The following is a 23,211-nucleotide window of genomic DNA, read 5'->3' on the forward strand; positions in this document are numbered from 1 at the left end:
AGCTACCCTCATATCATTGACTAGTACAACCAGTGGAGGATGCTCTGAGCCAGGCTGTGCCTACCAGACATTTTGTGATAAAAACAAACGAAGGCACACCATGTTCTCTCTCAAAAGGGCTTCTTCTGAACAGCTAGGTTTCAAATGAAGAAGCTTCCTCGTTGGTACAACTTAAACCACACTATTTTAATTCGATCAATGAAAATATGCTGAATCTGATCTATTCTAAGATGTAGCAGAACATTCCTACACATAATGTCATAGTAAGAGATGAGCACTCATAGGCTGATTAGATCATTGCAAATACAGTTTAATTCTACAGAGTAAGGTGAAATATTTGTGTATGACAAACACTTATTTTCCCCCAGATGTTCATTTTGAATACAAAATGTACAAATAAGCAGAGTACTTGTACATATTTGTGTTATTGTAGTGTACTTAAACAGTACACGAATACACAAAATAGACCGTCTGCATTTTTTAGATTTTCCATAATTTGAGAATGCTTGTAGTACTGTGTACAGTACCGTGGAGCTGTTCTCTCATGCTTTCAATGACCCCTTGTGGTTATGAAATGTATTGCAAAAAATATCATAATATCAGGACATTGGGAGAATGTCAGCTATTCATTCAGAGTGTAGATTTAGGAAAAGAATAATCAAGGTGTAAAAATGCAGTATAAAACATGAAGCATAGCATGATTCTGATTCTTATTCAAGCTGTTTTGCATTGCACCACTAAACATAAGCACTTGGTCAAAGTTCACACGTGGGATTTACAGTCACAATATCAAAAATCACAATCAAGTTGTGATTTTAAATTCAGACACTTCCCAATCCATCACTTAAGAGCAGGTATGTTGATGTGCTTGATTTCATCCACTCTGTTCTTGTGTATCTGGAAGGCAGGAGTCACCCAGCGGCCACAGGAACACTGCTCCCCATACCAGTTGAAGGAGCCCAGCTTGGAGGTGCACTTCGGACATAGGAGCTGAAACCAGCAGGAACATAGAGGATAGGGAATCCATGTTACTGTGCAATGATTCACACACTGGTTCTTCATCCATACTGTTTACGTGTCCACAGAATTCCAATGTCTGATTCATGCTCTTTGGGATACACTTCAGAGAGATATTAACTTTGCTTACGCATTTCTAGCTATTACAGTATATCTGCTGTGTCCTTTTCGCCTCAAAATATAGCCCCTTTTCAAAGTGTCTGGTCTCAGCTGATTCTTCAACGGTCTCCTCCTCAGAACGAGTCCTAAAGCTCTTCCCACTGGCTTTCTACTCTGCCTCTGAGTGGCTAGTGCTCGTTGCCTTTGCTGGTTAGTTGGTCAAGAGTAAGATGGTTAGTGTAAGAATGTAGGGGTCAGACCCACACAGAAGCAACGTTATTGGGCGTGGCAGAATGCAGAACTGCATTCTTTACTTAACAGAAAGATAGAAAGATTTCTACAGTATGGTACAGTGTGTTGACCTATTGATAAAGCTAAGAGGTTTAACTATTAACTTACCTGCCCATCCATGACTCCCAGCAGGGCGTCCTCCATCCACCGCACTGGTTCAATAAAGTAGGAGGTGCAACTTGCGTGGTGTCCAGAGCCAGGGCCTGCAGTCTTCTTGTGGGGAAAGGCATTTGGGCCGTTACCCACCTCATGGCTGAGGATACTGGAACCACAGAAGAGTGTGCGCCTAGATGGGGGGTAAACTCAAGGCAGTAAGTCCCGTAAAAAGAAAAAAAAACTGACTGTAATATTGTTGGCAGAGGGGATGATATACCTGCACTTTCTACATCTGTAGGAAATCTCTGTGTTTTGGCTTTGTCCAGGATCTGCAGCAAAGACCTCTTTTGGCAAATCTTTCAGATCTGGAGAGGTAAAGAGATACTGCTCACTGGTATTCTCTAAACTGACATCTTACCAGAAATACGTTTTCTGATATGGTATGACAGAACATGAGGAATATTTCATAATTTACTGCGATCTGACAAGAAAAGTAAGTTAATAGGTACAATACCTGAGTACCGTTCCGTCAGGTTTTTTAATCTGAACTGTTTGTACTGTGGCGAGGAGAAGTCCACTACGTATCCAAACGACTCGAACAATGTTAACTGATCCAGAAAATTCTCGTTTATCCTAAAAGTGTGACATTGAGGCACGTTAAAAAATACACTAGCTGTGCCAAAACAAATCACAGCTTGAGCGAGTACGAGATATAGAAATGGCTTACTTCACATCAGGTTTAACCTGAATGAGTTTACTTTGAGCTTGTTCAAGAGTAATCTTGTGAGTTTTCATGAGGTATGCTGTCACCACCGCAGCACTCCGACTTTGGCCTGCATGACTGTGAGACAAGTCATTGCCGATTAGACTCCTGCATCAAGTGTTATATTGTCACAATTTCCACCTACAGCATGCCACCTTACCAGTGAACAAGTACTGAACACGAGGGTTCCTTCCCAACGTCGATAAATTGAAGGCACTCGTCGAATTTACTCAGGAGATCAGTGGTCGAATCGTCAAGGGCCCGAACATATTTGGTGATGAACTGAGACGACGGTAGAGCTACTTGTTCCGAATCCACAGTGAGAACATGAGTGATACCCTGACTTGATAATTTTGTGAGGTCTTTGAGGTCCGAGGCAGCCCCAATGTAAAGACCAGATTCAACCAAAATCATGCTTATGAGAACAAAGACGACATATGATCAAATCGCTAAATAAATCTATATAAATGAGAGATAAGTGCATGGACCCCAATAGTTCCTATGATTAGACATTCTCTGCTACTACCACGAGTGAGGAACAGAGTTTGTTGATGTCCTCCATCTTTGCAGTCCCGGAATAAACACCTGCGAAAAACATTGGTTCCGACTTGATTGTTTTCTTGACGTTGAAGAACACGTCAAACTGGAACCTGTAGTCTACCTAGAAAAAAATAATGAGCGTAGGCTACCTTTGGGTCTGGCTAACAGCTCACAATTGCATTTGTAACATTATGTGTGTTATTGATGTAAAATGATTTAGCCTATGTGTGTGCCGGCCTATGAGCGCTAGATGGCAACAATCGACCTCTGACTCTTACAGAGTAGAACAGATCACTGGACTGTCTCAGGTAGACTACTGCCCCTGCTTGTGGTGGATGAAATGTGATTAAATTATTTTAAGAATTAGCCAGTATGTTCATCAATAGACGTTTCAAAAATAGCTTTGAGTAACTTGCAAGGTGCAGGTTATGTTGACATTGGGGTAAGTAGCCTAAGATAGGAATCATTAATCTAGATGTGGCTGATCATTGATAGAGGCCATCATGGACAGCTGATAGAAAATAGCTTATATGACGAGGACTGCAGCTCTTGTAACACAGCTCTAATAAACTGTTAAGTTCTGTACAGAGGAATGTAAGCTTGCTCTTTGATAGGAGTTTGGCCAAATGCTGATGCAGCAGGGCCTTCCCGCTGGCAGAGCCGTTTTCATCACTCTAAAGTTCCCTGGAGAGCAGCAAACTTTGACAGAGAGAGAGAGAGAGAACTGACTATCCTGTAGTTTAGCCAGACACTTTCAAGATGATCCACATAGGGATTATGTTCCCTTGATCAGTGTCACGGATGAAGAGTTCTGCAGTCTTATGAAGCGGGCTGCGTACCACTGGGCTGACTGTGACTGCAGGCCAAACTCTCTTCTCTGGCACCAGTGACGAAGAGCAGGTAGTTCACAGAATGGACAAGGCATTCGGTTTATAGGCCTTTGGCACAACATGTGGAAAATGCTGACATTGGTGAATTATAAACTAGAATTACTTTAAACACATTAAATGAAACTTTATTGTTCAAGGTGAGACAACATTTATGAGTTTAGGCTGGTACATAGTCACACAAAAGCACATAACACTTTGATATGTTTTAAATAAAGTATTTTATTATATGTATATATATATATATATATTATTCACATTAACAATAGTACATTTGGTAAGGTGTGTGCGTGGTAAGTGTAAGGGTAGTGTTCATGTGTGTGAAAGTGAGAAATTTGTGTTACAAGTTTAGAGTATCATTTTCATCATTCCCTTTTCTGGCTTTGTCTTTGTACATCAATAATAACTTTCATTTTCAGGAGAAACAGAACAAGCAAAACATACACAAACAAAGAAGTCTACGAAAAAAAAGTGAAAACGAGTGAAAGTGAAAACTGCGGCTACAGGCGGAGCATTGAGACAAGTGGACGCATGAACAGCACACACACGAAGGGAGCCGATTCCCCTTATATGGGCCACCGTCTACCAGTTGAACTCACAACCCAGACAGTAAGTTAGATAACTCCTCTCCTCTCCTCTCCTGCACCTCCTCTCTTCCTCCTCTTTTCTCTGCCCCCCTGCCAGTCTATAGGTCCAGCTCACTCCGTGACATTGAGGATCTGTGAGGACAGGCCCTGGTGCCAGTTCTTCAGTTTAGCAAATCGTGGGCCTTTCACCTCAGACTCGAACTTCTCCCTGTGCAGGGAAGCAAAAGGAGACGTTATAAATGTTTAAGAAATATTTTAGAATCGTTATCCTGAAATGACACAGTGTATATTCTCTACACTTGATGCTAACATCTGTACTATGAAAAAGGAAACTGTGGCACACTCAAATTTACAGTACCTCGATTTCCTCAGAGCTTCCTCATCTGGGTCTTGCACTGTGAAGAAAAAGAAATATGAGAAAAGAACTAACATTCTTGATAACTAACTTTATTTCCATCTAATGTAAGTGACAATTCCATTTAGGACCGACTGAATTACACAATTTATCTGTATTTCACCAGGCTTTGTGTTTTGTTTATTTAGGATGCATGGAGAAAGACTGGAAATGACTGGCAGAGAGAGATTGGGATCGGGAAATGACTGCAGGTAGGAGCACCTGGACCTGTACATGTTACTTGCTTGTGCCACATGCTGCACTCCCCAAAAACATATTTTTTAGCAATCCGAGGACAACTGTAGTAACTGAATAGAGAGAGGAGGACAGGAAGAGATGAGGATTGGACTTACTGTATTCGGTCCCTGTAAGATGGGCAAGGATGCGGAAGGACTTGGACTGTAGGTTGGCTGCACGGCGAGCCCACTCGGACATCTCGGACTCCCTGTCCTCTGGCTTAATACAGGCCTGGTATACAGGGGAAGCACTGTCTACCAGAGGGTCTTTCATAGGGAGAGTGCTAGAGAGAGAAATGAGAGAACGAGAGAGAGAGCTCTCAGTATATCAGTCTGCTGTGGATATCCAGTGATTTATTATTTTTAAGTTAAGACTAGTTAATGTCATAATTGTGGACTTAATTAAAGAGTGCCCTGGCAATGATACAGTGTAATTGTTACTTCTGTTGAATTGAGAGTTTGGAGAATCATATTTAAAGGAAAATTCCGGTATTTAGCACTTTGAGTCCCTTTTCTGGTTTGTTTTGGATGAACTAGAGTGGTAGACACCGAAATTTTGACGATTGGTCCTGTCTCGACTTTTCTGACTCGTTTTGAATCGCCTTTGACTACTCAGAGTGGCTGCCAACAGGCATACTGAAACATGTCCTAAAACAACCCTTAACGTTCGTTTTCAAAACTGTGCAACTCACCGAGTGGTTAGTGGTGTTCGTTTATGTTCCAAAACAAGTAGCGTAGTGAAATACAGTTTCTGGCGTGTTTTATTTGCCATTTTGTTAAATCCCATTGATTTCTGTTGGAAGACTCATTGCACATTGATATTACTGCGCCACCGTCTATGCTTCAGGTTCAAATATTAAGCGGAAGTTTATACAGGGTTGTGAGGTGTCTGAAAAAATAGTTCCACAATAGCAAATAAGACGGCTGGAAATCATACATTGCGCCGATATATTTTATTTTAATAATCAACGAACACCACTAACCACTCGGTGAGTTGCACAGTTTTGAAAACGAACGTTAAGGGTTGTTAAGGTTTGTTGAGTCAGAAAAGTCGAGACAGGACCAATCGTCAAAATTTCGGTATCCACCACTCTAGTTCATCCAAAACAAACCAGAAAAGGGACTTATAGTGCTAAATACCGGAATTTTCCTTTAAAGAAAATGACCCAAGTTCAATGCTGCCTGAAGGAGATGGCAGATTGTTTTTACTAGGTCTGTCAATCGATTAAAAAAATTAATAGAATTAATTACATACTCTGTGATTAATTAATCTGAATTAATCGCATATATAATTTTTGCTGTGAAAGTATTTTAAATATTTAAATTCAAATGAATCATTGAATATTCAGCGTTAGTGACATTAAAGTTCAAAAACTCTTTTATTATTATTTTCACTGTTCAAATAATGACCATAATAATCTATGATATTACCTAATACGCTGAGGAAATAAATTCAAAAGTTTTTCACATAGACACAATGAAAATAAATGAACACTCCCCTCAATATCAACACTATTTCTTTGCATTGATGTGCGACTTGCTGCAGACATTGCAGAGGAATTTATTTTAATCACTTTATTTTTATCAACACCATCAGGCCGTTTTTTAAAAGTAAATGTTCCAATCAATGATCTAGGCAGCACTTATTCTTCTCTCTCCTTCATTTTACAGTCTAATGGTTACTGACTAGAACGGATCAGGGTCAAAGGTCATACAGAATCGATTTATCTGCGCTATTTTTTTTTATCAGTTATTTTTTCTGAAATTAATGAATCGAAATGAATCAGTTATTTTGACAGCCCTAGTTTTTACACATAAGTATGCTTTCATGATTGTTAATCTCTGCTTTACTGTTGTTGTCTTCAAACATGATGCATTTCCATTTGTTGTTGTCATGGCACCAGTTCCAGCCCTAATCTTTTTTTTTATTTTTTAAATCAAAACCCATCCGTCAGTCTGTAGAGTGTATTCATTGATTTCAGTGTAATTGGAAACAATTTACTAGAATGCCCTGCTGTACATTCAACAGAATCAGTGGAATAGTTTCCAGCAGTTTCCATGTCCTGTGGGCCTCGAGCTGAGAGCGAGCCTGGGAATGCTCAGGTCACAGACGCAGACGCTGAATGGAGATGGATGTGCATGCATGCAGCTGAGGATGGGTCAGGAAAGAGATGGGCGAGGTGAACGGGCAGCTAGTGGGCAGAATTGGGCACAGAGCGCTGGGACGGCAGTGGGTTTTACTTACGCAAAGGCCGCTCCGGGTTCTGGCTCCTCACTAGTGACGGTCACATGATGGGCCAGAGGTGGGTAGGAGGGTATTGAGGTGGGGTGGGGTGGGGGATAGGGAAAAGGGGGGTAAGCAGAAGGGAGTTGTGGGGTGCGAGGGGAGGGGAGGTGCAGGTGGATGAGGTGGAGTGTTGGTGGAGTGGTGGAGTATTGGTGGAGAGTTGGTGGAGTGGTGGAGTGTTAGTGGAGTGGTGGTGGAGTGGTGGTGTGTTGGTGGAGTGGTGGAGTGTTGGTGGAGTGTTGGTGGAGTGGTGGAGTGTTGGTAGAGTGGTGGTGGAGTGTTGGTGGAGTGGTGGAGTGTTGGTGGAGTGGTGGTGGAGTGTTGGTGGAGTGGTGGAGTGTTGGTGGAGTGGTGGTGTGTTGGTAGAGTGGTGGTGTGTTGGTGGTGTGTTGGTGGAGTGGTGGTGTGTTGGTGGAGTGGTGGAGTGTTGGTGGAGTGGTGGAGTGTTGGTGGAGTGTGGAGTGTTGGTAGAGTGGTTGTGGAGTGTTGGTGGAGTGGTGGCGGAGTGTTAGTGGAGTGGTGGATGTGGTGGAGTGTTGGTGGAGTGTTAGTGGAGTGGTGGATGTGGTGGAGTGTTGGTGGAGTGGTGGAGTGTTGGTGGAGTGGTGGAGTGTTGGTGGAGTGGTGGTGGAGTGTTGGTGGAGTGGTGGAGTGTTGGTGGAGTGGTGGTGTGTTGGTAGAGTGGTGGTGTGTTGGTGGTGTGTTGGTGGAGTGGTGGTGTGTTGGTGGAGTGGTGGAGTGTTGGTGGAGTGGTGGAGTGTTGGTGGAGTGTGGAGTGTTGGTAGAGTGGTTGTGGAGTGTTGGTGGAGTGGTGGCGGAGTGTTAGTGGAGTGGTGGATGTGGTGGAGTGTTGGTGGAGTGTTAGTGGAGTGGTGGATGTGGTGGAGTGTTGGTGGAGTGGTGGAGTGTTGGTGGAGTGGTGGAGTGTTGGTGGAGTGTTGGTGGAGTGGTGGAGTGTTGGTGGAGTGGTGGTGGAGTGTTGGAGTGTTGGTGGAGTGGTGGTGGAGTGGTGGTGGAGTGGTGGAGTGTTGGTGGAGTGTTGGTGGAGTGGTGGTGGAGTGTTGGTGGAGTGTTGGTGGAGTGGTGGAGTGTGGATGGGGGAGAACAGAGATCAGAGGGAAAGCAGAGATGAAGTTGATACAGACAACAAATGCAAAAGCTCAAAATCTACTGTAACCACAAGGCAGGCCAGCCAACCCAAACTACACACACTTCTGTACTGGAAATGTTTAGATTTAGCAGACCACAGATATCCATAAAACTACAAATCACAGAATCCACAGTACAGTTTATTGTCATCATTTACCATTCCACTATCTGCAATAATGAAATACATTTCAATGCAAAACTTAGCATGGCAAATGCAAAACCCCATAGGTCAGAGGTCAGCAGAGAAGGAGAGATCCATAATTCTGCACTGCCAGAGGCATTCAGCGCTATGCTTGCCTAAACAAGCGCAGACTCTGTGGACGAGAGGTGGTGGTGAGTTTCGGTCGAGTTTTGGCACGTACCTCGCTCCCTCGTGGCCCTTGGCCTGCGCCTGGCCAGCGATAGCGTCCATGATGGCGTCCTGTGAGTACATACTAATGGGAGTGTTGTACTGCGCGTGGATGATGGTGGCCTTGCCACCGGGCCCTTTCACCTCAATGGGCTTGTGGGTGGACAGGGCGGAGTCCTTCAGCACGCTGGGGTTGAAGCTGGGGACATACTCTTGACTGTGAGTGGCAGCAGGTAGTGAGGCCCAAGGGTGGAGTTTAGCAGGGTGGTGAGAGGTTGGTTAGAGAGGGATTTCCACACAGGGAGGAGTTGGAGTTGTGAAAGAGAGGAACAAAGAAAGGGATAAAACAGGTTGTGGGAGGGGGACTGTTAGAAGGAAGAAGCAGGAGGAGCTTTTGGATGTAGCCACATTAATTGGTCTGAGGTGTAAAAAACTCCGGCTTCAGAAGGTCCTACCATGTATTGGTTCTATCTGTGCACTTAGCACAGGTGATTTCACCATTGAGTTGATTTGATTTGTCTTGAATTTCCCCTTGGGGATCAATAAAGTATCTATCTATCTATCTATCTATCTATCTATCTATCTATCTATGTAGCTGGCCAAAGACGTGTGCTAAGTAGAATCAGCTGAATTAGTGAATGGTTGGAACCAAAATACGGTAGGACATTTAAGCGCTCCACAAATAGGCACCAACATGAGTGCCCTGTTACTTGCCACACATCCCAGCTTCGACATTTTTAACTGACAAGCATTTGATTAACAATGGATTTTATTGAGCGGTGCCGCCAAAAATAGAACTGTATCAGTATTGCCACTATGGCAGCAGCGTAGCTGGCCGCTGGTGTGTGGGGTTGTATTGAAAAACAATGGAATCGAAACATATTCAAATATCGAAAGCAGAGAGTGCGGAGGCCTTTACTATCTAAAGCCAGAGTTTTCTATTTCTGATTTTAGGGTTCAAGCTTGCTTGCACACACTTGAAGACAAACTTACTTTGATGAACTGAAAGACAAAAGAAGACAAGACATACAGAATGTGATAATTCAAAACGACCAGATGGGGGTGCTGTTGTGCAGTGAGATGAAGTGAGCGCAAAGGGATGTGTTCAAACAGTGCAAAGTTTCAGAACTAATGTGCTTTAACTAGTTGTGACTAGAACAAGTTCAGTTATATTTTATTAACAGTGTGGCTTTTATCTCATGCTCATTGGTCTTGGGGTTTTTTGAATACTTAATCGAAGAGCAGGCAGGTCTATTTTCATGCACTACAACAGTCCCCTCAATACTCACTGCGCAGACTGTACTTTTTGTCAAGGTTTATGATTTAAATGAAGCAGATTTAGCACATGCCCAAATGGAGCAGCTTCTGTTGATGTTGAGAGTTAGACGGATTGCAGATTTATCACACATTCATCACATATGAAATAGCCAACCTCAAACAACACTCAGCTTTATTGATACATTAAATATACTTTAAATGTATCCGTACATGCATTCAAATGTAAATCAAATTAACACATTAATCACATAAGACAACCAGAAATGTACACTCTTAATGTCAGAATGAATGTAGTCACACCAGGCCAGGCCAGGACACACAAACACACACATGAGCAATTTGTAGAAGTGTTGGTACTGACTTTCCTGCTGTGTTGGCGATGATCTGCAGGAGAAAACCAAAAGAGAAACATATGACAGCAGTTATAACTCAGCCCTAGAGCTCTTCACTTCATAATGTCTCTGTGTGAATAATAGTAATTTGTTTTTATTTGAATCAAAATAAAAATTTGTTTTTATTTGAATCAATATTGTGATTGGAGACACGTTGAAAGATGTTTGAAAGATAGCATGCACTGTGCTTTAATATACTCAGGTCTATTCTGTCTGTCATGCTCCCGTACTCATAATTTCATAAGCTTAATATTCACTGGTAATACAGAGAAAAAGCAAAAACAATTGTATTTAATTATACTCTTAAGTAATGCGTAAATGAGCACAATTTGCACCAGTGTCAAGAGTATCAGAGGCTGTGGTGAATGATTAAAGTGGAAGTGTTTGCTTTAACTCAGTAACACACTTCACAACTCATCATGAAAAGGAGTGTACTGCTTCTAAATTATGTAACAATTACAACGACTTCATTGGATCAGTGTCAAAAGAAATTCAGCATGGTTGTGGAAATCGTCTGCTCATAAAAAGCAATGCAATTTGTCTCTGTGTCTGTGATTAAAATAAGCAGCAGAGTAAATCATGATTTCACACAAGCCAATAGACCACACATCTATTACAAAATACTTGTAAAAACCCAGTCCCTCAGTTGCAGTGTGATATAAGGGTACAATAATCCCAGTCATATTGAATTATTATTAAGGGCTGTGCCCTTCTAGTGCTTCAGTCCTCAGTGACACTACGTATTTAGTGCTTCAGTCCTCAATAACACTACATATTTAGTGCTTCAGTCCTCAATAACACTACATATTTAGTGCTTCAGTCCTCAGTGACACTACATATTTAGTGCTTCAGTCCTCAGTGACACTACATATTTAGTGCTTCAGTCCTCAATAACACTACATATTTAGTGCTTCAGTCCTCAGTGACACTACATATTTAGTGCTTCAGTCCTCAATAACACTACGTATTTAGTGCTTGGCAGAATACAGACACGAATATATCCTTTCACCCACAGCGTTATAACCTAGCCATGGAAATGGTGGCACGTGCTCTTTTCTTGTCACATGATGGCATAGATATTAGTGGTGTACATCTCATTGGGAAGAAATGCCCAGGCCCACAGGTGGACTGTGACTGACAAGGACAGAAGTTAGGCGTCCACAACGCTGCCTGTGATTAACATTAATGTAACATTATGTTTCCCTGAAAATGATGACACGATGATGACACACAACCAGTCAGGCTGCTCCCATACCGCGTGGATATAATGAGATGACATACAGTTTGGCCCAACACTCTATACTGTCTTAAAGGTCGGAGTACAACGCGGATTAAATGCCCCGTTGAGTATTAGAACACCGGCACGTGTAACTGGCAGAGACACCATGTGCTGTCTCTTGGTGGGAATTCTGTTCCCGTGAGCTGCAAATAGAGGCTGGAATAAATTATGGAACATACCTGAGAGGGGTTAGATTTGGGATATGGGGGTAACCCAAGCCATATCATACCACCTGTAGGTGCTGAGAGGCAGAGGGCTAAACACTCACCCTAATGCACAACTAACAGATTGGTGTCTATCTATACCAAATGCTTCAAATTGTCCCCAAGTATGTTCTCTAGGGTGTCCTGTCTTGAGACACAGGCTCTCACCAATGAAAAGGTTATGCTAGATAGTGCTAGCTTAGAGGCCATTTTTGTTTTGTTTTTTAACCGGCTAAAGCAAAGTGATATGAATGCTATGTGCCGGATATCTTTTAAATGATCCTGCTAGGCTCCTGGCGGCCACTTTTCCAAGAAACGTGACACTCGTCTCGGGGTGGAACCGTCATGAGCACGGTCAAAAATAACCACTGTATGCTGTCATTTGGAAAACGCTTGCGCTCATAGAAGCAGGAGGCTTTTGCCAGGGTACTGTTCATGTTACCGAGAGCAGGGTTAAGTGATGGGGGCCGTGGGGGACGGGGTGGTGGTATGGTCGGGGTCAGGTAAGCCTGCTGTTCTCTTCAGCAGGCACATTCCCAGCTGAGCTTGGCATGTGAGGGGTTAGAAGGTGTGGTGCCAATTGCACTCTGTTCTGAGCATCTAGCCTATCTTAACTTCCACTGTAGAAGAGATTGTAGACTGTGGTCCAGGTAGAGAAGGCAGGTAGAGGGAGGTGTGTGCGTGTGTGTGTGTGTGTGTGTGTGTGTGTGTGTGTGTGTGTGTGTGTGTGTGTGTGTGTGTGTGTGTGTGTGTATGTGTGTATATGTGTGTATATCTGTGTATATCTGTGTGTCTGTGTGTGTCTGTGTGTGTGTGTGTGTGTGTGATTCCAGCACTCTTTCATCTGTTCTGGATTGCCATGAATGACCACAGTGTGCTCTGAGCTTTATGATGGGCAGCAGAAGTTCATCCAAGAGCAGCTTTTAGCAGCTTATTAATGTTCCATTCTGCTCTTCTCACCTAACCCACCACTTCTCTCTCTCTCTCTCTCTCTGTCCATCCTTCTCTCTCTGTCTGTCCCATGCCTCAGCCTTGAAGTGCCGAGGAGCTTTTCGAAAGGCTGTCTAGCCACGTTTGACAGGCACACTGTCTGGATGGTCCTCTGTGTGCTCCACATGCTTCCTCTACTCGACCCAGACGAGGAGGATGCGGGCCAGGGCCAGCTCCAGCTCCAGCTGCTCTAGGCAGGTATTATGTAAATAATTCAGGTGCGAGTCCTCTCAAAGCTGCCGTCTTATGTCATCACACGCTGCTTATACAAATGGGGGGTTCAGGGGAAGCCAGGGGATGACAGCTTTTTCAACAGCTGACTGTAGGGGGGCAGGGGGAGTCCACAGCCATGTAAAGATCTCAGAGGAAATCTCCCCACAGAGCTAAATATGGACCAGAGCCCAGAGTTTTTTCATCTTGGTGGACTAAATTACTGTATCTGTTTGAGATATGACATTATAAATACATGCACGTACGTTTGAGTATACACATACATAGATATATGGATGTGCGTGTGTGTGTGTTTGTGTGTGTGTGTGTGTGTGTGTGTGTGTGTGTGTGTGTGTGCATGTGCGTTTATTTGTGTCAAAATGTTTGCCATACCTTCTGGTGTGGGATAACTGGCATTGGTGAGTCCATTCTGGGGGTGGCTGTTGGAACAGGGGCGGGACGTCTCGACCTGGAACACAATGACAGCACCTTTGACTGTGACTGCCTCTGGTCACTCAACAGCTAGAGCACTCAACAGCTAGAGGACTGTGTAAGATTAGAGAGGGTCAGGTCTATCACACCACACTGTCCTAGCCATTCAGGGTGAAGAGCTTTTGAACCGGTCCTATCAACGAGTGTCACTTATGGAGATACAATGTTTCACTTACCCTATCATTAATATTATCATTATCATCAAATTACTGATAATGTAACTCATCAGATAGGGGTCATCATGATCCATTATGGCATAGCACCTTTTAGAGGCAGTGTGTAATATCTCATATTACAGTGTTATTAAATATCACCATGAGGGTACATCCACACTATAGTCTCGTTGACACCAGACCCTTCTCAATTGAGAGTGGGTCTGGAAAAGGTAAACTTAAATTAGTGCATTAAACTCTACCAAATCGTTTCAGAAATGTAGCAATCTTGTAAACCAAGGTTTTAAATGCAGTTGTTTACTCAGTTACAAAGAAATACATGTCCATGCCAGATTAGCAATTGTATTTGTGTGCCTGTTTTTTAGGGACATTGGAAACAGACTTCAATGGCCTCCCAAAATTGCTGAAAGTTCGTATGGGGATTCCCAGGCTATCCACTCACTACAGGGAAACAATTCCCCACATATTCTGGGTCCCTGAGAGCCCTCAACATCACTCATTGATAATTCACATAAAACTCCCCAAGTCTATTCAATATGAGTCCATTCAATATGAATATCACGTTTATGATGTTGTGTCTTATGATATAGTGTCTTGATGCCATAATTGTTCCAGCTCTACTCACTTTTTGTATCAAACCAAGACATTAGTAATAACCTTAAAAGTTCCTTTCTCTTTCTTTCTTATTCTTCCTCATACAAATGGTGTCTGTTGCCTTAACTTTTGCTTTTAAAGATGGTAGATAATCATAGCCCCTGTGGAGGGTTACATTTACTCTGGAAAAATAGCAGCCATCTCTAAACAGTCACTTGAAATCCATAACACAGCACTCAATATGAGAAGCAAGACTGCCCCTACTCCTCTGCAAAGCTGAGCCTGTCAATCACTGCTGCTGCCCCAAAAAGAAGGACATGAACTGAGAAAACAGAGAGTGAATGAGAGAAACGTGACATTAAATAATTACTCAACGTGGGAGCAGACTCAAAATCGCAGCATTCTCAGTGCACATTTCGAAACCATCAAAGGAAATGTGTTTGGATCACCATCAAACAATCATGATAATAAAGCTCTAACCTAAAATGAAGGCATGCTGTTCTAGTCAGATATATGGGTGCCTGTCGGATATAGGCCTGCCTGATAGACTGTTTGGCAACATAACAATTATGAATATATTGCCCATATGTCACCTATTACTGTTGAAAGTAAGGTGTGCTTCATCCTTCATTAAGGGACATAGAGAGATATATAAAGCTAAGTGAAATGTTTCTCATCCAAAATGTCATAATGTATTCTAACACTGGGTGACAAGTCCCCTTTGGGTAGGGAGGCTTTTGTTGTGACTAAAAGGGGGATAAGCCTCGCTGGGATTAGTTTGGAGTGCATCCCTTGAAGGAGGGAAGAGCCACAAGATAAACACAGACCACAGATCTCTTTGAACACTGTTTAGATACACCAGGCAAAATAGTTCAGCTTTCTCTTTTCCAAATTCACTTATCTTTCATCCAATGATAATGCTTTCAAATGATACTGATACAATTGTTATCCACACCATCAGTCACTAAACATGGAGTGGAGTTCTTGTGATGTGTTTGGATTTTGGGCTGTGTACAAGGTGTGGCTTCAAGTTTTTATTAGTGTGTCCTTTCCTGTTTATGATGTTGTGGGGTTCCTATAGCTTACATATACAAAGGTGAGAAGGATGTTTACTTAATGGGTACTTTATCCTTTATAGAAGAAGTGTAATGCTGACTAATGTACCAGTACTGTATACAGGGAGGATGCTGATGCTATGAGTATGGCATGAATTGTCATATCGCTGGACTGGGATGTTGGATTTTGGCAATTGTTGGTCTGGATACCTCTGCATAGTGAAGATGAGTTTGGTGTAAGCTGTTAGCTTACCTCTGCATGGTGAGAACGAGTTTGTGGGTAGCTTGCTTGATCTTGTTCTGGGCCTCCAGGTGGCTCATGCCCTCTGTGCTGACACCATCGATGGAAGCGATGACATCACCCTGGGCCAGGTTGCCTGTTGCTGCCTTGCTGCCTGGTGAGATCTAGGGATAGAGAGATCCATCAGCGGACACAAGTCTCACAGTACCACTGTCACTCTCCCTGATCTTAATACAGCCTCTACTGCCAGTAAACTGCCACAAGCCCTAACTTTGCCCATGTTAAGATTTCAATCTAAGGATATACTACAATTGAACAGTTAAAATATACAGCGCTAGGAAACAAAGTATAAGCTATGACCTCTGTCTGACAAGTTTTAGTTCATGAGTACTCCAGCATATGTGGGGGCTATTACTATGACATGTTTGGGATTGCTGTGTTTTGTACATATCCTATTACTAATGCTGCAGCAGAGGTAACAGAGATTCTTTTCATAATAATGACGTAAAATTACATTATGAGGTTCTTTTTATATACCGTCTTCCCTCAAGAATGGTTTTTACCTCTTTTTACCAAACAGTTATGAATTTAAATGAACGCGCGCAACAAACAAACAAAGAAACAGCTCAAAGTGAGTATGCTCTGGGGCCAGGGGTGCATGACTACTCTTACAGGCAGCTCGTTAAAGTGTTAAAAATAAAGGCCGTTGTTCACGCCCACTCCCCCCAACCCCCCCCCCCCCCCGCTTCCTTCTTTGCCCATCCATGTGCTCCCATCACTCACAGCCCAGAGAGGGGGCAGCATGGCACAGCACCAGTCCCAGAGGTGTTCCCTTAACGAATAGGTGATCCTACACACACGCGCACGCACACATGCTCTGCAAAACTCTATTCGGTAATATACCAGAAAAACACCAGCTATTTGTAGCTTTGCTTCTCAGCAGGCATGGGTGAGCATCATCTGCTCCATGAGATCAGTACACAAGCTGGGATCATTAAGCCAGAGTTTCCACATGATAGCTGTGATACATTTATAAATAATAAAATGTATAAATATATTTATCAGCTTTCAAATATGCAGAATCAGACATGGTCAACTAATGACAGTCAAGTGACTCATTGCTGCCCTGTTGGGTTTATTGACAATATATCTCATTCATGACAGTGGTGTGGTCATCAGTATGATGTTTTCCTACAGTTGGCGCAGATCCAGTGTCTCCTACCCTCCTCATAAAGTCCCATCAGTAGAACTGACCTGCAAAGCCTCTGTAGACTCTCCCTTCATTGGGAGTTTATTCACCCTTTCACCACAAATAAAGGGATTTGGATGCTTAAAGCAGTGGGCACACTACGTTAAACTTGGAGCATCTCTCCCCATCCTCTCTCTAAGCAGAGTTCGCCGCAGGCACGGAACGGATCCACAGTCGGATGCCATGTGCTTTTTTAGGGCTCCCAGTTATGTCGCCCCTGAGGTTTACTGTTGCACTCTGCTTATGTAAGCTCGACATGGAAGAGAGCAGTGGAGGAGGGGTGTGGCTCTGCTCAGACTTCAGCATTGCTCAGTTTCAGTTGTATAACCAAGACAATCTTTTGTGGGTCGGAAAAAACAAATCTCCAAAGTGCAGACCTGAATAACTGGAACATTTGGTGTCATTTAGATCAGTGGGTTTTGGCAAATAAAATGAGCCTCTAAAACGTTTTGAAGTGATCAAGCCGAAATGCCGGTGTCCATCAGCATTCACTGCCTTTGAAGACGAGGTAGTTTCACACGAGTGATTCAGAGTAGTCACTAGGACAACCAGTCCTTTCAGTATGCGAAAGTCCTTCTACACATTCCTGTGGGACCATTACATCACTTATCAATAATAGGGGGCTTTGGATCATTCTCATTGGATGGCTTTGCCTATCTGTCTTGAGCAGTGAACGGAACCCTAATTAGACAAATGACGATCAAAACCAAAGCCCTCGCCGTTCATTAAACCCTCTCCTCACCCTGGCACTGTGAGGGCACTTGAGAAAGAGGCTACTGGCACAGACTCCCACTGGCATCCGTCGCGCACACAAAAGAGCCTCGCTTTGATTAATAAGTCCACACTTCGTGAGTAACCTTATAAGGCTGGTGTGAAATCGTAGTTTCGGCTATCAATGCAATTAGCCACAAAGGCAATGAAAAGCTTTGGTGTTCACTCTGCGTTGTGGCAGAGAGGCAGCGAAAGGGAGTGAAGAGGTGCCAAGCTGGGAAGAGCTGTGTGCTGATTATTGGAGCTCTTGCAGCTGAAGTGTCCAGACCAGTGGCGATTAGGGGGAGGTGTGTGACAGACCTGCCCTCCACCAGTGAGCAATTGGTGCGTGATTGACAGGTGCCCTGGAGAGAGGCAGTGATTGTGATGGTTGATGATGGGCTGAACATCCCTGCTGTCAGGCAGTGTCCTCTAGTATAGTTCCATATGCACAGAGCGCAATCCATATCCCATTATTACTGTAGGAGAGTACTTCACCATGGGAACGGTACCTTGACCTTTGGCTTTTCCACAGCTGACCTTCACAATGCATACCTCCCGCCTCTTCCCTAATGCTGTCAATGGGCCGCAAATCTCATTCATACACAGAGGCTGAGAAACTCCTACACATAACCGAGAACACAAACAGAAGCAAGAAACAGAATTGGTGAAAGAGAGAGAGAGAGAGAGAGAGAGAGAGGGAGAGGAGGGAGGGAAACAGAATACAGACACAGCAGGAGTTGACTGTCACCCTTTTGAGAAGCATGTTTGCCAACAGAACATGCTGAAGAGAGACTTTCTTTTGGCAGAGTGAACAAACCCCCTCACGGAAATAGCAAGAGTGTTATAAGTGAATCTGAATGCTGAAGGGTTGCCAATGGCCACCATCAACTCTTTCTCCAAACATATCAGAGGAGAGAGAGAGAGAGAGAGAGAGAGAGAGAGCAGCCATTGTCCTTTGCTGTCCATTGTCTTGATCCCAAACATATTTATGGCCCACCAAATCTGTATGAGCTCTGACCTTCACCCTCTCATCCCCATTCTCATCCCCATTCTAAATCAGTTACCAGGCAGAGCCCTCCGAGTGGCAGGATGCCACCCCAGCCCGGGCCATCAGCTGAGATTACAGAATGCTTTTTATAGGGAGCCCCACATGGACGCCCATGACTAATATGGACAGAAAAGTGACTTATGGTTTTATGTGTAAATGATGTAGCGGGGCATTATTTAGTCAGTGAATGGTTTATTGTGTGGTGCGGTGTGTTTGTTTTGAGTGGCAGATGTGTATGGTGTAAGATAAAGTGATTGATAATTTAGCATTGAGCGTTGGAGCAGGCTAGTAGTGCACACATTTTTTAATCAGAGTTGTGTTTCTTTTTACTGTGTGAGATGGAATGCAGGATGTCAGTGTCAACGCAAGATCACTCCCTGCTGCAACACTAAGACCACTAAAGCAGGGGCTTTCTTAAAATGACATTTTCGAAAGGTTGCTGCACAAACACAGATCCATTTGTCAATACGTAATGGCCAATCTCACAGTCATTGACAGAATGAAATGTCAGGAAAAATAATAAATTAGATCAAATTTATTACATTCTCTGTTTGTTCTTTGTCACACACAAAATAAAAATCTATGAAATTGCATGGGATGCTTCTCCCCTTGAATTCCTAGGATAACCTAGCACTAAGACACAGACAGGTTTATACAAAACCAGACATATAAGCAGGGGGCATATGCCATCTCTGGGCTAGACTGGGCTATGATTTGTTTAAGGTTTTGCGAAATGTTGTTGATTTTTGTGCTACAGCCACACAACGCCCCTGTGCTTGATTGGCAGGGGTAGTTTATGGCTCAAGCCACTATATTTATTTCCCATTTAAAGAGGAAGCATTGTATACAAACACTGTTTTCTGAGCACAAACACTGGTGAACAGATAGCTCAAAGACCGAGAGGAGCAATTAATTGAATTTGATAATAAGTGGAATTAGAATATCGCACTGTAATCTACTTAAATACAGGTGGGAAACATATAACATAACCACATTTCACTTGTGGTCAGTAGTAGTAGTAGTAGTAGTATACAAGTCTTACTCCGTACTGCATTGCTTATTAACACCCCAACTTCTGTAGCATTTGGCTTATTGCCCTGTCAGCTCAATTTTAGTACCAAATTTGAGTCCAGATTTCTTCGGTGTTCAGAAATATTTTTCATATCCTTACAACTTCAATGGATCCCCTGCTTTGCAATGAAGGTATTTCCTGTCAGACCCCAGGGCATTCATATTGAAAATGCTTGTCAAATTCAAACAGTTTCAAGTGGATTTCCTATCTGAATGTTCCCATATTCCTAGTGATCAGTTCTTTCCTGGTGTCCATAGGTAGAAGCCTCTGTATTCTCATTGATACTCAATAAATATCTAATATTAATATCAATAAATATCTAATATTTACTTGCACTAATATAATAGTGAACAATCTCTCTCTCCCTCTCTCTCTCTCTCTCTTTCTATCTCTATCTCTCTCTCACACACACACTCACACACTCACACACATACACACTATCTCTCTCTCTCTCACACACACACACACTCGCACACATACACACTATCTCTCTCTTTCTCTCACTCACACACACACACTATCTCTCTCTCTCTCTCTCTCTCTCTCTCTCTCTCTCTCTCTCTCTCTCTCACACACACACACTTACACACATACACACTATCTCTCTCTCTCTCTCTCTCTCTCTCTCTCTCTCTCTGATGTGAGCATCTCTCTGGCCACACATCTGCCCGACCCAGCAGCTCAGTGTCAGACTGAGAGGTTGGCAGTGCCATCGGTCAGAAAGCACACCGCGCACATCTCATGTCCAGTAAGCTGAGATTTCTGAACTAAAGCCTGTTTCAATGAGCTTAGGCAATAACACCTTGTCTCTGAGAGAAATATATGAACAGAACACACTTGGGTGAGGGACCTGGCAGTATTAGCTAATGCAATGCCCCCTCTGACTCTGGGTAGGGGAGGTTAAGGCTTTGGGGTTTTTGTTTTATGGACGGGGTTGGTACACGTGAGCAGGTAACACTCCCTGGGGTGACGGTGGCTGGAACACGAGAGAAATAAATCATTTAATGAGGAAACCAGACAGCTCCCTCAAGAGCCAAAGCCGTGACAAGATTATGTGAGCGGATAGAGAGAGCCATCACAGCTGAATTGTGGGGTGGGGGGGCTCTCACCTTTCACTTACCCTCAACTTTAACACATACATACGTACGCACACACACTCACACACAAACACTCACACACACTCACACACACACTCACACACACACATACACTCACACACACACATACACTTACACACACACATACACACACACTCACACACACACATACACACACACTCACACTCACACACATACACACACACACACACACACACACACACACACACACACACACACACACACACACACGCGCGCAGACAACTTTAGCACAAAGCACACCTCACCATCAGCTATTCATAGGCCAACAGACTGTAAATACCTCAGAAGATTCACTGTCCTAAGGCCATTGCAGGCTCAGCCAAACCATAAACAATAACAACAGAGAATGTTCTAGCACTGAGGTGTACCCATCTCAGTCCCATTACATTACATTACATTACATTACATTACATTACAAGTACAATACACTACAACAGATATTTTCAGTGACAGTAGAGGTGAACATCACATACATAGATCTGAGAAATGTGACAAGCTTGACTAAAGTGAAGGGGTGTTATGTAGTGAAAAGTTTGTTATCATGCTGTACACTTTAAGTGGTTATGTAAGAGATGGTGTGAAAGAGTTTGTATTAGGGTTGTATGGACCACTGATAAATGTTTCAGCACTACCCAAGTGTAAGCAGTGTAACGGGACAGTGAAGCATCTGTATCTGGTTGGTTTGTTTGTGTGAAATGTGTTTGCAGCAGGCAAGTATTTGTTTTTGACGAGTTTTGTTAGTGTGTGTTTGTAGTTGTTAGTGGGTGTCGGAGGTTGTGGTAAGAGTAAGTGTGAGCTGTGGACTAGTGCTGTGTAATGAGGTGAGAGTGAGGATGAGTGTGAGCCGAGTGTGCTGGTGAGTGGGTGCAGGACACCAGGTCCTTACCCTGGAGATGGTCAGGGGCATGTTGAAGTCTTTGCCCCCCTGCAGTCTGAAGCCCCAGGGCGCAGGGCCACTGAGGGTGACAGTGTAGCCGCTCATCTTGATCCGAGAAGTAAGTAGTGAGAGAGCTTGAACGCTTCTTTTGAACGCGGGGGCAAGGGGGGGGGCGTCGGGAACTCCGTGGAGTGTTCTTCCAGTCACGTCTCTCCCTGCGCACGGGGTGACGGCCGCCGAAGGAGCCTCTGTAAACAATCAACAACAACAAATGCAAACAGCGGAGTCAGACGTCGGCCACTGCGGGCCCTTAACAGCAGTACTCTCCCTTGCCCACGTGCACACAAGCGTACTATAGCCCTGAGCCCGACCCCACCCTCTGATAGCCCCCAAAGACCCCCTTGAGCTCCCTGAATATTTAATGGAAAAGGCGCTAGGCACAGGAAAGAGGAAGAGCTCTTGCCTGCTCGGATGGCCTGGACAGACAAGCCTAAGAATAGCCCCTCACTGAAGAGTGCCGATAGCGCTCCGACCCCCAGGGTCCATATATGGAATGTAAGGGGACACTGTGTTTGCTGGGGGGCACCGTGATTCATGCGGGCGAATTTAGCCTCGTCTTAGGCCAACACATTCTTCTTATCTCCCCTGATGGGCACACACACACACACACACACACACACACAACACACAACACACAACACACACACACTCACTCATTCCCTCTTTGATGAGACCACGCACATACAGACAATTACACAAGTGTTTGTGCACACACACACACACATACACACACACACATACATACACACAACAGCACATTGTCTCTCAAATGGAAATATTTGCTCTTATTCTTTTTATTTCCATCCTCTACATCCTCCCATTCTCTCACTTCCCTTTCTCTCCCCCTCTCTTCTTCTTTAGCATGGGCACCCAGGAGGTCAGTTTCAACAGCCCATTAAGCCTGTGTGACGGGGGAGGGTTAACCTTCTTAGGTCCCTTTCATTGCTTTTCTCTGCATGCCTGTCAGTATAATAGGAGTTACATAATATGCGTTTATGTGAGTTTGTTTGTGTGTGAGTGTGTGTAATATAATCCTCGTCTTCTGCCTGTCCAATAACTCACTGCTGCCACCACTTTGTAGCTGGTGCATGCCAGACGGTAGTAGACAACCCCCCATCCACACACACACACACACACACACAAACACGCACACACACACACATAAATACAAAAACACTAGCAAACAATAGTGTTAATTAATGATTTTATTTTAAAAAAATAAGTAAAAACACAAACACAAAACCAAATCAGCATGAAATCACTTCAGCTTCTAAAACACACAACTGCTGACTGACCTCACAGACACCCGTAATATGACAGTGCATTTCAAATCCATGGCGTACAGCACGTGAACAAACTAAACATGTACCTGCAGCTAACCGCACACAACAGACGGAGGACAGATCTGCCT

The 23,211-nt window shown here is 43.6% G+C and overlaps 2 protein-coding genes across 7 annotated transcripts; both read right to left on the reverse strand.

The window, feature by feature from the left end:
- Nucleotides 1-289: 289 nt before the first annotated feature.
- dusp12 (dual specificity phosphatase 12) lies at nt 290-2,844 on the reverse strand. Its single transcript, XM_042078592.1, has 6 exons — nt 2,427-2,844; nt 2,231-2,344; nt 2,018-2,136; nt 1,781-1,868; nt 1,516-1,693; nt 290-990 (listed from the first exon to the last, which is right to left on the reverse strand). Exons 1-6 carry the CDS (start codon nt 2,678-2,680, stop codon nt 841-843), a joined length of 903 nt encoding a protein of 300 aa, XP_041934526.1. The 5' UTR covers nt 2,681-2,844; the 3' UTR covers nt 290-840.
- Nucleotides 2,845-3,895: 1,051 nt separating this feature from the next.
- ldb3b (LIM domain binding 3b) lies at nt 3,896-22,221 on the reverse strand. 6 transcript variants are annotated; one of them, XM_042079049.1, is made up of 11 exons: nt 22,204-22,221; nt 21,750-21,988; nt 15,615-15,766; nt 13,441-13,516; nt 10,335-10,357; nt 9,689-9,697; nt 8,709-8,912; nt 7,156-7,185; nt 5,028-5,194; nt 4,639-4,675; nt 3,896-4,488 (listed from the first exon to the last, which is right to left on the reverse strand). In XM_042079049.1, exons 2-11 carry the CDS (start codon nt 21,843-21,845, stop codon nt 4,392-4,394), a joined length of 891 nt encoding a protein of 296 aa, XP_041934983.1. In that variant the 5' UTR covers nt 21,846-21,988; nt 22,204-22,221; the 3' UTR covers nt 3,896-4,391. The 6 variants fall into 6 exon arrangements, with proteins under 6 accessions (XP_041934983.1, XP_041934980.1, XP_041934978.1 ...); XM_042079046.1 differs by lacking the exon at nt 22,204-22,221 and having other exon boundaries at nt 8,709-8,894; nt 21,750-22,119; XM_042079044.1 differs by lacking the exon at nt 22,204-22,221 and having other exon boundaries at nt 21,750-22,118.
- Between the last annotated feature and the right edge of the window lie 990 nt (nt 22,222-23,211).

Source organism: Alosa sapidissima, chromosome 22 (genome assembly GCF_018492685.1).
Source record: "Alosa sapidissima isolate fAloSap1 chromosome 22, fAloSap1.pri, whole genome shotgun sequence".
Lineage (NCBI taxonomy): Eukaryota > Metazoa > Chordata > Actinopteri > Clupeiformes > Clupeidae > Alosa > Alosa sapidissima.